Raw genomic sequence first — 14060 nt, forward strand, 5'->3', positions numbered from 1 at the left:
TTATGGTTGTTTCTTGATGTTTCGCCTGCCCGTGGATGTTTTTCATGTTTATGTTGTTTTATTTTTAGTTATCTTGTTCACTTTCTACTCATTAATTAAAGAACCCGCATTTAGATCTCCACTCCTCATCTGCCTTCGTCTGCATTCTTAACATTATCATTGCTATTTTTTGTCACATCTGTACATGCATATAGCAATTGATTTGCAAAAAATAAACATATCCTGAGAAATATTCACTGGATTAAATAATTTTTAAATAGTGTGACAATAGCTCTGGTCTCCCCAATATAAACACAAACTTTACACTACTCACAGACCCTGATCCTTGTGGACATGGATTGAAAAAACAAAGACCAATATAACTGGAGTGCATTACAAAATGGAACACAAATGGTCCGGAGTATGTAAGTATAGGTTAAGGGATATTATCATCTTGGGAAAATAATCAGTTTAATAATACTGTGAAATTATTATTATTTATTTATTTTTGTTTGTCCTTTTTGCATTATACTGAAATCTGAAGTCATAACTTCTCAATAAATATGAAAAAGGGTCCAAGTTCAGTCATTCATACCAAGGACCCATTACATCTATGGTTTTGGATTATATACAGTATGTTGCTCATAGATATGTTGAATTAAAGGGATAGTTCAACCAAAAAATTACAATTATCATCATTTACACACCCTCATGATATTTCAGATGTGTAAGACATTATTTCTTCTGCTGAATACAAACAAATAGTTTTTGAAGAATACCTTAGCAGGAGCTCTGTTGATAGTCACAATGCAAGTAAATGGTACTAATGTTTGAATCCTCCAAAAGCACATGAAGGTTGCATAAATATAATACATGCAACTCCATTGTTTCAATCTGTCTGGGTAAGAAACAGATTAATAAGTCCTTTATACTATCAATATCCACTTTCACATTCTTTTGTATTTGGCAATTTACATTCTTCATGCATATCGCCACCTACTGGGCAGGGAAGATAATTAATGGTTAAAAAGGACTAAAAGGGATAGTTCACCCAAAGATTACAATTCTCTCTTACTCACCCTCATCCCTGATGTGTATGACTTTCTTCTGCTGAACACAAAGGTTTGTAGAAGAATATCACAGCTGTGTAGATCCATACAATGCAAGTTAATAGTGACCAGAGCTCAGATGGTTCAAAAAGGACATAAAGGCAGCATAAAAGTATTCCATCTGACTCCAGTGGTTAAAGGGATAGTTCACCCAAAAATGTAAATTCTCTCACCATTTACTCACCCTCATGCCATCACAGATGTGAATGACTTTCTTTAGCGGAACACAAATTTAGATTTTTAGAAGAATATCTCAGCTCTGTAGGTCCATACAATGCAAGAGAATGGTGACACAGAACTGTGTAGCTCCAAAAATCAAAGGAAACTTAGATTTGATTGATTCGACTCCAGTAGTTAAATCCATATATTTAGAAGCAATATAATAGGGGTGGTTGAGAAACAGATCTAAATTTGAGTCCTTTACGCTAAATGTTCACTTTAAATTTACATTTGAAAGTCACATGTGGTGCCTGTATAGTTTAACCTTCAAATCTGAAAGTTAAAGTAAAAGTGATTTAGAGTAAAAAGGGACTTAAAAAATTACAGAGCTGTGATATTCTTCTAAAAATCTTCATTTGTGTTCTGCAAAAGAAAGAAAGCCATACACATCTGGGATGGCATAATGGTGAGTAAATTATGAGCGCATTTTCATTTTTGGGTGAACTATTACTTTAACTATTGATGATTCTCACCCACATCTACTGTATCATATCACTTCTGAAGACATGGATTTAACCACAAGAGTCTTATTGAATAGTTTATGCAGCCTTTATGTGCTTTTTGGAGCTTAGAAGTTTCTCCATCCATTCACTTGCATTGTATGGCCCTACAGAGCTGAGATATTCTTCTAAAAATACTTTGTTTGTGTTCAGCAGAAGATAGAATGTCATACATATCTGGGATGGCATGAGGGTGAGTAAATTATGAATTTGTATTTCCCTTTAACAACAAATAGTTTTGCAAATGCCCAGACATTCAGTTTAGGAAGTTGCATGCATGCCTGTGAAGATCCACATCAGCCAGGTCTTTGATCTTGAACAAGGACATTTATTTGTGGAAATTCCCCAGCCTTTAATCTCATCACACATTGTGACATCACAAGACTTCACTATGGGACTGGGCTTGTTGTCTTAATTGGGCAACCAAAATTGAGTAAGACAAATAATTAAAAGAAATGTACACACATAATGAGTCACAAATGCACAGCACAATTCACACTCACACAATGCTGAAAGACAATTGTTGGGTGTCTGAGATAATTACTCATATTGTTTTGGCAGAAGATTTTGTATGCAAAATGTGTGTCTGAAAATCAAGCTGCACCCTGGACTTTCAAAAAAATGAAATAGTATGTAAAATCCAAGAGGATTCCTATTAAATTTGTCAAAAAACATTTTCCTAAAATATTTAGCTTAAAGCATAATAAAACACATTTGATCCATGACTGATACATTATATTGTAGTACATGTTATCGAAAATTTTATAAAAACATGCATTTTATTTCAGGGGATAGTGGATAATTGAGAGAATTTAGAGGCTATTTTTTTCCATCAGTAATCTAAGTCCCTGTCCTATTACTTTTTCTGCCAGCATGTATTGGCACCTAGAAGCACATGTTTCAAATGTGCCTTGGCTTGTTAAAAGCACAAAACATCCATAAAAATGCAAAAGTGCTCTATATTGAATTACAAGCATGAACAGTATAAATAAATACTACATGAATTACATCTTAATATTCAATTGAAAGAATTAGTCTCAGACAGCTTGCTTTGTAAGGTCACATTGAATCCTTTAAATTCTAATACACATTACTCATACAATAAATAATACAGAAAATTAAGTATACAGAAAATACAAAACATTATGGTATTAAAGTGCAGATGGAAAATTCGGGATCCTTGAAAAACTGTTTGGGAGAAAAACATAATTTGAGACATCATCATGTTACCAGTATCTCTTTCAGACTTAAGTAAAGACAGTGAATCATCTTACAAACTTTTATGACTCTATTATTCATTAGTATTAACAATCAATATTATACTAGCAGCTGTACATCATCACATAATTATTTGGGTAACTCCTAGCCAATCGCATGTAAGCCATTGCTTTATTAGTCATTTACATTTACGCATTTGGCAGACGCTTTCATCCAAAGCAACTTACAGTGAAATTATTACAGGGACAATCCCCCTGGAACAACCTGGAGTTAAGTGCCTTGCTCAAGGACACAATGGTGGTGGCCGTGGGGTCAGAACCTGTGACCTTCTGATTAACAGCCCTGTGCTTTAGCCACTACGCCACCGACTCACAATCTATCACATTGCTGTTTCAGTGTCCTAACACGGGAACCTCTACCACCCCACCACCACCAGTTAAGCCCCGTCCCGCATGGGGGTAGGCTCCTCGCCCCTGCCTCCAATCTCCGGCAGGATATAATGGTTCTGAGTACAACTCCCTCGGACTGCCAAACGCCAAAGAGAGACATTACTTTTCTGTTTTACATTCATCAAATAAATGGCATCTTAAAGCTCACTCAAGTCAGCGTGTCTTCCCGATAGAAATTATATAACACAACTTGTCCAGGAATGTAAACATGATGTGACCTTTTGCACAGACAACAAAGATATTCCCAAAGATGTGTAGATTGCTGTATTAAGTGGCAGCTGTGCAGTCTTGAAACATGTCACATTTAATTTAGTACAAGCAGATCTTTTCACTTCTTTCGAATCTGGGGAGAAATGATGAATAGGCTATAAATATTGCTCTTCTTTACATGGCACTGTACATGATACATTAGATTACAGTAAATGTTGTCCTAATAATTAAAAGTAGAGTCAAATTTGCTTACCGTTTTACCTGGTGTAGCAATAGATGGCAGTAATGACAACACCGATGACAAACAGGACCACAATTGTAATAATATAATTTCTTAATGTGGTGTTATTTTCACTGTTAATATTTTCTGAGATACAGAAAATAATTGCAATAAAAAAACAGTAATAAAAGAGTCAATATGAACATGCAACTTTTCTTTTAGCATATATAATTGCTTGAATTACATTTCAAGTTGAAGTGTAAACTGAGTAATTTACCTTCTCCAGGCACATAGATTGGGAGACTGTCCTCCATGCTGCCACTTTCAGCCAAACATTCTACATACTTCCCTTGGAACTGTGACATTGGAAGTGTGAGGTTACTTGTAGTGGTGGTTGAACTGTCATTGTTGAGAACTGTGAAATTATTTGATTTAAACAGTTTGAGGTTCAGCTCTTTCTCTCTGGATTTCCACTGGAGTGTTGGAGTTGGTTTACCAGTGGCTGAACATGTGACTATAACACCAGAATTGGGTCCAGGATTCATCGTTGCTGATATTTTTGATATACCTGGAAAAAAGGCAACAAAACTGACTTAGAGGTACAATAAATGAATTCTAAAAAACAAAAAGGCAAAATTGCCACATAATATGTAGCAAATAATTGAAAGCTTTGAATATGTGGAATATAGTTAATTGTAAATGTTTGGTGAAAAGTAGTTGTACTGCATTTGGACAGACTGGGTTGGTTATGTTTTGAAAAATCTTTATTTTATTCTTCATTAAAGCATTACTAAAATCCAGCTGTTTGCGTAAACCTTGATTTTGAAAGTGAATGGTTGGCTGTCTATATATATATATATATATATATCATGAACTTTGTACACTGTGAGAGTTACTTTCAAAAAGGTCTATTAAAGTTCACAATATAAGATATGCACTTAACCTCAATTTTCATTGGCAACAGCTCAAATAAATGCTGACAATGCTCAAACAAACTCATTCCCCACTTTTGGTTCTCTGGAAATGGACATAATTGTATTGTGTTGCATTGTGTATTTAAACAATATGAAATTAAAGTTTCTTCATCAATGTGTGCACAATAATTTTGTCTTTCATAAGACTTGCATTATCAATTTGAATAACATCAATTTTGTCAAACGTTTACTTTGTTACTCTATGTCATCCCTTATCGATTTAGGCAAATCTGCTGCATCTTCTTGAACTAAATCACTACATTTACACAACATATGCCATACGCCCAACATCCTTACACAATTTGCACACTTAAGCCATACTTAAAATGCAAAAGATATCAATATAAAGCCAAGTTTTATTATAAAGAAAAACAGCACCTTTCAAGGAACAAATTGCACAAAAAGCAAGTCTGTTTTAAATGATCCAAAAATAGATACAATTCAACATTAAGACAAAATGTATTCTGACACTTTCTGGATGCCAAACAAATATTTTTGACTATTTTTTTTTTTATATTATTTCAATTTCATAACAAAATTCCATTCAATTGAATTCTGCAATTTCTTAAAAAAGTTAAATAATAATAAAAATGTTTTTTTTTTTTTTTAAATATTCATTTTTTTATTATATTTTTGTTAAAAATGATTCAATTTAATTTGATGGAATTTATTAAATTTAATGAACTTTTTTTATGAAATTGAAATGCATATATCTTAAAATGCTCTTTTTGAGTGTAGCTCATGTGATTAACTGTTCTTCATACATAAAATGAGATTGAGACCAGTTGGATCCAAGTAAATGTAATGTAACTGTAAAAATGGCAACGCATATTAATAGTTAGTTCTGAGAAGTATCATTTGTTTGCAGGTGCCAATTATTTTGATATTGTATTATCTACGTGATGACATTCATACATTTTAAGTGTGAAAAATACTTTCTGGAGCCACATTTATTAGTTTGGAATGTCTGTTTCCCTCACCCCATGCATTCAAATGTTCAGCCTACCTTTAACAGTGAGACACAGAGTTTCCCGTTTGGGTCCTAATGGATACACTTTGAATGAACAAATGTAGCAAGCCTCGTCTTCAAATGTTACATTTTTTATCAAAATGGACGTTGAATTAAATAAGGCCACGGTGAAAGTGACTTTTCCGACATACTGATCATCAACATGATCCTTGAAACGTTCGCTGAATGTGGCCACATTTTGAACGCCTTCATCAGCCCTCACCCGCTGCCAAGTGACTTGCTTGACTCCAGACGCGCTTAGTAGCGCACAAGATAGTGAGGCATCCTGTCCGAATAAAACAGCTGTATCTCCATTAGATATTATATCTGAAAGATATGCTGTGGGAACAAAAAAAGCGAAATCGTTATAAACTTCGCAGCGTCATCATACAGCATGTATTAGAAGAAAATAGATCCAGAGGCGTTACATTCTGTTTAGACACTATTGCATGTGACTTAGAATAAGGTTGCCAATATACCAACCTCTTCTGAGCAAGCTTAAAATAATCAGAAAACGCAACATGACTAACTTTTATGGCGTCTAGTCTAGAGCTATCTATGAACAGATTCACTAATAAACTGTGGAGGAGGACCAATCAGTTTTTGATGCAGATGAGAACACGTGACTTCAGGGGGATTTGATCAAGAATCATATCGGGATACATAGATAGCGTTTTTTTTTTTTTTTTTAAATGTGGCATTTTCTACTATATATATATGAAAAAGATGCGCCATATATATATATATATATATATATATATATATATATATGCATATATATTTCATATATATATATATACCATCAGATATTTAAAACATATAGGCTACTGTTTCATTGCCTTTTTAAGAAATTGTATTATTTGATTATTCCACACGACTTCTGCCAACATTTCTTTATTTAAGAACTTCAGCTTTTATTGAGACTTTTTTTTTTTTTTTACTGTCTCCAGTTACAACTTAATTACAGGCCTACTTAATATTATAATTATTAATAAAAATACCTTGAATTTAAAACATGTTCATGTACACATAGGTACCAACCATGACTCACATATCACATTTCACATGTCAAAGATAATTTGGGGAATTTCTGATTATCTTTCAGTGCTATCCCGGGCTTTCCAGAGAGAGAGAAAAAACATTCCTTGTGAATTACTGCGCAAAAAAACACTTCCGCTTTTGTTTACAAAATTACAAAAATGAAACTAAATTTGCATATCAATAGCCTATGACGAAATCGTAGCATTTTGAATTAGTCACTAATCTTAATCTACTTACACATTTACAATAATTATGAAACTTTACGTCCAATGAACCAATCACTATCCGGTCCACGGGGCAGTTCAAGATTGAGTTTTGAAACTAGCTGCCCCCTTAAACGTGTCCGTACGAGATGAATTTCAAGCAGGACGAAAGAAAGATGATAAGTGTTGACGGGAACTGTTTTCTGATTACCAAAATCCGGAAAGAAAAAACACATCTGCGTATTTTCCGATAATGTGCAACAGTGTTTCATTTGCATTCTGGAGTCATGTGAACCAATTTTTTTTACTGCGCTTGAAGCGTTAACTGTGACGATGCTTTTGTGTAGTAGCCTAATAATAATAAAACAATCTTGATCAGCATGTACGTAAACGCGGCAGTTAGATTATGACTTTTGGTTCGACAAAGGAATGGTCATATGCTTCAGTTTAAAGTCAAACGTGAACTTTCAGTTTCTTTTACTCCTTAATTTAACTGATACAAAACTGACATTGAAGCAACGTTTCTGATAGTTTCGATTCCCTAGGATCAGCGACTATATGCCGACGCGCTGACATACAGCATTCTTATCAGACATGTTTGCAGTGGTTTCAGTATGTTTACCTTTCCACTTGGCGCGATTGGCAGCGCGTTGCATCAACTGTGTGGGACATAAGAGTTCAAAGCAAGGCAGTTACCACGTTTGAATAATCAATGACCAGGATGATTCGGATGTTTCACTTTTCCTCCCAAACATTACTTTTTATTCCACTAATAGAAGGTTTGGGTTAGGTTGGAGGATAGAATCAATAAATATTTGCTTTTCTCTTATGCCCTACAATATTTACCGCTTTGGCCACTGGGGGCAGTGTTTCAAAATTTCGGTCAATGTATACAGATTTTGATGAAAGAAAAGTCAACCTAATCTTTCTGATTTATTGTGCTATTGTTGATAAGTGATCAATTGAAATAGAAAAATAGGTAAGAATTTCATTAGGCTACTATGAAAATTGTTAATACTTTATAATAACTCTAATGAATAAACTAATACATACATAATACACAATAAACTGTTAAGCACTGTATAGCTAATATGAGTGTAGTTCACATTAAAACTTTATCTTGTATTACCTTCTAGACTACATAAGAATTAATGGTTGTTTTATTTTTGTACTATAATGTGTTTTTCTGTTTATAGTGATATTGTTTTCCTATTTTGAAATATAAATTGAAATAATTTGATATAACAAGAAAAAGGCACAACCGACTGCATAAAAAATAAAAAATAAATACATTTTAAATAATTACGGAACACAGTTTTCCAGCATCTGCGAAGAGCATCAAAAACTAGCAAGTATTTTCAAAAAATTTGAATTGTATAAATTCAATTTAAATGTTTATAGTATGTATACAGTATATACACAAATCAACCATAACATTAAAACCACCTGCCTAATATTGTGTAGGTCCCCCTCGGGCCACAAAAACAGCGCCAACACACATCTCAGAATAGCATACTGAGATGATATTCTTCTCAATACAATTGTACAGAGGGGTTATCTGAGTTACCATAGAGTTTGTCAGTTCAAACTATTCTGGCCATTCTCTGTTGACCTCTCTCGTCAACAAGGCATTTGCGTCCACAGAACTGCCCATCACTGGATTTTTTTTGTTTGTCTTAGGAACCATTTAGAGTAAGTTCTAGAGACTGTGAGGTCAACAGAGAATGGCCAGACTGGTTCAAACAGACAAATTTGGCACTGTTTTGGTGGCACGAGTGGGACCTATACAATGTTAGGCAGGTGGTTTTAATGTTGTGACTGATCGTCTATATATATATATATATATATATATATATATATATATATATATATATATATATATATATATATATATATATAATTTTTTATTTATTCCACTACATATTACAGAATACATGCTGTAAAATGTCATTTGTAAAATATCTTGTTAGATAAGGTCAGTAACATATTCTAAATACTTCGGATTACTTCTTCAACACTGGTATATTTTTTCACTTGTTTTGACTATAAAAACTCTGCCAGCACAGTAAGACAAAATACACATGTTAAAAATACATTCTCTGAATAACCTAAATATCTTATGCAGTGTTGTTTCTAAAACAAGAAAAATCTAAATGATCTTGTTTTAAGGATTTTTAGATGTTTTTACAGGAAAACAATACAAAAATTATTATCAAGAATACGATTTTTGCCCTAAATCGGTGATCCATTAATGATCCAATGAATGAATTTTCTTGATAAATAAATATGATCGTGCCTGGTAAAATGTTCATGTAAAATGGCTAGAAATATAATTTTAGCTTTGCGTAAAGCTGACAATTTACACAAGGTTTATTTCTATTTCTTGTGCTCCAAACTTACTTTAAACTTACATCTCTGTCTGCTCATATGAATGTACACATCATAAGAAAATGTTTCACTGCTGTTCAAATGCATTTTGGATCGCATCATTTATGTATAAATGTTTTCCATCTGAAAGGACTAAATATTAGATTAAACAAACAACAATAAAATGCAAAGTAATCTGTTAAGTATAAATACTTTTTGAATCTAACTGTTGAAAAACAGTTACTTATATTTTGTATTTTAAATATGTATTCCCGTTACTTGTATTTTGTTACTTCCCAATCCTGCATATACGTTTAGCAGGTAAATAAATTACAGCGCAAATGACGGTTACTCCAGGGATGCTTGTGCATCAGCATTAGATGCTGGAAAAGTCCAGCCCCTTACTGTAACGGAAAATATGATTGGTTAGCAAATATGGATTCGCGTTTGAAATTAACGTTCCCTATTAAAATGCTACACTTTGATGCTGCGCTGATTTAGCGTAATATCACCCCTAGCGCTATCACCCCACACATTCACGCAGTGCATGGATGCAGCACTGGCTCCTTTGCAACTTCGGGGCATCTGCATTCTGAATTATATAGACGACTGGCTGATACTAGCACAGTCACAAGAACTGTCTTTTCAGTACAGGAAGGGTGGGTCGTTGCATCCAATTTTTGACTTTCGATGCTTGAATCACTTAGTCAGGGCATTCAAGTTCAAGATGCTAACTGTCAAGACGGTCATGACTCAAATCCAACATCATGATTGGTTGGTCACGATCGATCTCATGGATGCATACATTCATATATAAATTCTGCCACAACACAGGAAGTTCCTGAGGTTTCGCTTTTGGGGTGTGAAGCTTTCCAATATCGGGTTCTTCAATTCGGCCTAGCCCTATCACCCCGCACATTCACAAAGTGCATGGATGCAGCACTGGCTCCTTTGCGACTCCGAGGGGATCCGCATTCTGAATTATTTAGACGACTGGCTGATACTAGCACAGTCACAAGAACTGTCTTTTCAGTACAGGGATATCGTCTTAGCTCATCTGGTTTCTCTGGGTCTGAGACTCAACGTCAAAAAGAGCATTCTCTCTCCTACTCAGGAAATAACCTATCTGGAGGTTATATGGAATTCGACTATGATGCGGGCACATTTGTCTCCCGCTGAGCAAAGTCAGGCTAGGCCAAGGTTGCACTGTTCGCCAGTGTCAACGAATACTAGGTCTCATGGCATCTGTATCCTCGGTGATCTCTTTGGGCCCTCTGCACATGAGACCATTTCAGTTGTGGCTCAAAGCCAGGGGATTTCATCCAAGGGCCAGTCCCCTAAGGCAGATAAGGGTTACGCACCACACGCTTCTTACCCTTTCTATGTGGTTCAGACCCTGGTTCCTCACTTTGGGTCCCACTCTAGGTGCGTCTTGCTGTCGCAAGTTGAAACGACAGATGCCTCTCTGATGGGCTGGGGAGCAGTCTTAAGTGGTCATCCAGCTCAAGGGGAATGGGAGGGTCATCAGCTCGATTGGCACATCAACTGCCTCGAGTTGATGGCGGTATTTCTGACTCTGAAATACTTCCTCCAGCATTTGAGAGGCTGCCATGTCCTGGTGCGGGTGGACCACACAGCAGTAGTCTTTTACATAAACCATCAAGGAGGTCTACATTCACGCCAGCTGAACAGACTGGCACAGCAGACTCTCCTTTGGGCCCAGGGCAAGCTCCTGTCAATCAGAGCAGTTTATATCCCTGGATGCCTGAAATTGGGAGCAGATTTACTGTCCAGACAGAAAATACTGACGGGGGAGTGGAAACTCCACCCCGAGGTAGTGGAACAAATCTGGTTGAGATTTTACAGAGCAGAAGTGGACCTCTTTGCCTCCCAACAGACAGCGCAATGTCCCCTCTACTTCTCTCTGAGTCACCCAACCCCCTTGGCCTAGAATGTGCCTGTATGCATTTCCTCCAATTTCTCTGCTCCCGGGAGTCTTGGCCAAAGTTCGCCAGCTAGGGTCCTGCCTCTTACTGACCGCATTGGCCGAACAGTGTATGGTTCTCGAAGATAATGTCTCTCCTCGACGGCTCGCCTTGGGTGATTCCGGACAGGAGGGACCTTCTGTCTCAGGCGCAGGGGGACAATATTTAATCCCCGGCCCAAGCTGTGGAACCTTCATGATTGGCCCCTGAAGGGTACCAACTGAAGGACACTGGGCTTTCACCTGAAGTTATCGAGACCATTCTAAGTGCTAGGGCTCCCTCTTCTAGAAGAAGTTACGCCAGGAATGGCTAAAGCAATATTGCACCCTCACCCTGACTACCTGCCTAAGGTTCCTTTCTCGACCGTACATCCGGTCACTCTCGAAGCCTTCTGCTCCCCACCGTTTATAATGCCGGAGCAGGAAAGACTTCATGGACCAGTCCACGCCCTTCAGACTTAAGTCCACCACACTAGCCAGTGGCGTAAGTCAGGGCAACTATTTGATTGTCATGGGGGTCGTAACAAAGGGGCGGCCGCCACCAAGTAAACTATGTCACATTGGGTGAGGGATGCTATTGCCCTGGCCTACGAGGCGAGTGGTCAAGCTTCACCAGTAGGTATCAGGGCTCACTCTACCAGAGGGGTCGCCTCCTCTAAAGCTTTGGCCAGAGGTGTCCCTCTGCAACATGTTTGTAATGCGACGGGCTGGTCCTCTCCGCATACATTCATAAGATTCCGTAGTTTGGAGGTTCATGCTACTCCGGGCTCTTATGTCCTTGAGTCTACATCACAAGCTCATGTCTGAGACCTCTCACACTCTTGTGAGCACAACTACACAACCGTAAGGGGTCCAGACATCCACAGTGTGGCAGCATGGGTATTCTCGTTCCCAAAGCACTAAATTAGCGCAGCATCAAAGTGTAGCTTTTCGATAGGGAACCTCTTGGGTTACTTAACTGTAACCCCTGTTTCCTGATAAAAGTGGAACGAGAGCTGCTCTGAAGATGCCCCTGGACTACTCTTCAGACAAAATATCTGATGATGCACCTGTGGCGCATCTATTTATAGCCCCTTTACCGGTGCATCCTGATGATGTCACCGGCGGAGGCTATAAATGTTGTTCTGATTGGTGGATCAGCTTGCCCGTGCCATCAGTTGTGCTTCCGACCCCGCAGCTCCATGCACGTATAGAGAGAATTTGTGTACACTTAAATTAAAAATAATAATAATAAAAAATTTCACTCAAAGGTGCTGCGGCATTGCGTTAGTACATTGAAAACGTTCTGGGTCAAAAGCCTATCGTTGTTCTGGTTGTCATACGTATTATCACTTGTTTTAAGTGAGCATACGCAAAATCCTTTGGAAGATAGGTGGGCATATGCTACGGCGTATGCCTGTGTATGCCCTAGACCAGCGCTACTCAGCATGCGGCCCTCGAGCGATCTCTTGCGGCCCGTGTTATGATATCATCATCATCAGATATTTTTCAACAGCCTAAAAAATCTGTATGCACTGTGAGTTGTCCATTTAATGAGGATTTACGCTAGTTCTCCACATTGATTAATCAAGTTACAAAGGGAATTCAACTGCAAGAAAAAAAATAATAATAATAAAAAAAAAATATATATATATAATAATATCTAAGCATGGCTGATGTTAGAGAGCGGCGGTCGGTCTGCACGCACGTGCATACACAGTATGTGGTCACGCATGGTCTCTCAGATACTCGTCATGACAACAGTATTTACAGGAAAAAAGTTTTCCTGCAGTGGGACCCCTTCACGCAAGTAATCTACTGTACTGTTAGGGGTGTGAACAAATCTTCATGACTTGTTACTGAAAGAATTTTGGTGTTAATTTTTGAAATATCACTTTTGTTTGTGGACACATATCTGGTATACTGTATCCTATGTGATGTTGAATATTTGTTGTGATATTTGTTAGTAGACAATCACAATCAAACAGAACTCATATAAAATGTTTTACTGTTACACCCATTTGTTTAAAATAATTGCTAAAAGGGATAGATGACCCAAATATTTTAATTCTCTCATAATTTCTTCACACTCATGCCATCCCAGATGTGTATGTTCTTTTGCAAAAGACAAATTAAGATGTTTGAAAAATATTTCAGCTCTATAGATTTAGAGTAAAATAATTTTTAACCTCCAAAAAGCACATACGGGCAGCAAAAAAGTAATCCATAAGTCTCCAATAGGTGTGGGTGAGAAACAAATACATTTTTAAGTCCTTTTTTACTATAAAAATCCAATTTCACACCTGTAAGTTACATGTGGCGCCTGTTTCACTGTTTCACGTGTTAATGTGAAAATGGAGATTTATTGTAAAAAAGCAGAGGATTTGAATATTGATTGAATATTGGTCTCTTAACCATAGAGTTTAGATATTTTTTCTAAATAATCATTTGTCTTCAGCAGAAAAAGGTTATACATATCTGGGATGGGATGAAGGTGAGTAAATGATTAGAGAATTTTTATTTTTAGGTGAACTATCCAGTTAACTAAAATTCCAACATTCTTACTATAAAAATGTTATAGTATATACAGTGGTGGCCA

At 36.7% G+C, this 14060-nt stretch overlaps 1 protein-coding gene across 3 annotated transcripts; it reads right to left on the bottom strand.

Annotated features, from left to right (window-relative positions):
- Positions 1-2858: 2858 nt before the first annotated feature.
- Positions 2859-7802, bottom strand: LOC127652115 (OX-2 membrane glycoprotein-like). 3 transcript variants are annotated; one of them, XM_052138167.1, is made up of 5 exons: positions 7754-7802; positions 5885-6226; positions 4182-4472; positions 3938-4051; positions 2859-3817 (listed from the first exon to the last, which is right to left on the bottom strand). In XM_052138167.1, exons 1-4 carry the CDS (start codon positions 7785-7787, stop codon positions 3942-3944), a joined length of 777 nt encoding a protein of 258 aa, XP_051994127.1. In that variant the 5' UTR covers positions 7788-7802; the 3' UTR covers positions 2859-3817; positions 3938-3941. The 3 variants fall into 3 exon arrangements, with proteins under 3 accessions (XP_051994127.1, XP_051994128.1, XP_051994126.1); XM_052138168.1 differs by lacking the exon at positions 7754-7802 and adding an exon at positions 7166-7306; XM_052138166.1 differs by lacking the exon at positions 7754-7802 and adding an exon at positions 6371-6451.
- Positions 7803-14060: the final 6258 nt, after the last annotated feature.

The sequence above is a fragment of the Xyrauchen texanus genome, chromosome 11, assembly GCF_025860055.1.
Source record: "Xyrauchen texanus isolate HMW12.3.18 chromosome 11, RBS_HiC_50CHRs, whole genome shotgun sequence".
In the NCBI taxonomy this organism is placed as follows: Eukaryota; Metazoa; Chordata; class Actinopteri; order Cypriniformes; family Catostomidae; genus Xyrauchen; species Xyrauchen texanus.

Coding starts and splice junctions, on each gene's coding strand:
- LOC127652115 (XM_052138166.1), bottom strand. CDS start 6,410: ATGTTGCGTTTTCTGATTATTTTAAGCTTGCTCAGAAGAG. Junction 6,227..6,370: donor TTTAAGCTTGCTCAGAAGAG/GTTGGTATATTG, acceptor TTGTTCCCACAG/CATATCTTTCAGATATAATA. Junction 4,052..4,181: donor AATCTATGTGCCTGGAGAAG/GTAAATTACTCA, acceptor TCTGTATCTCAG/AAAATATTAACAGTGAAAAT.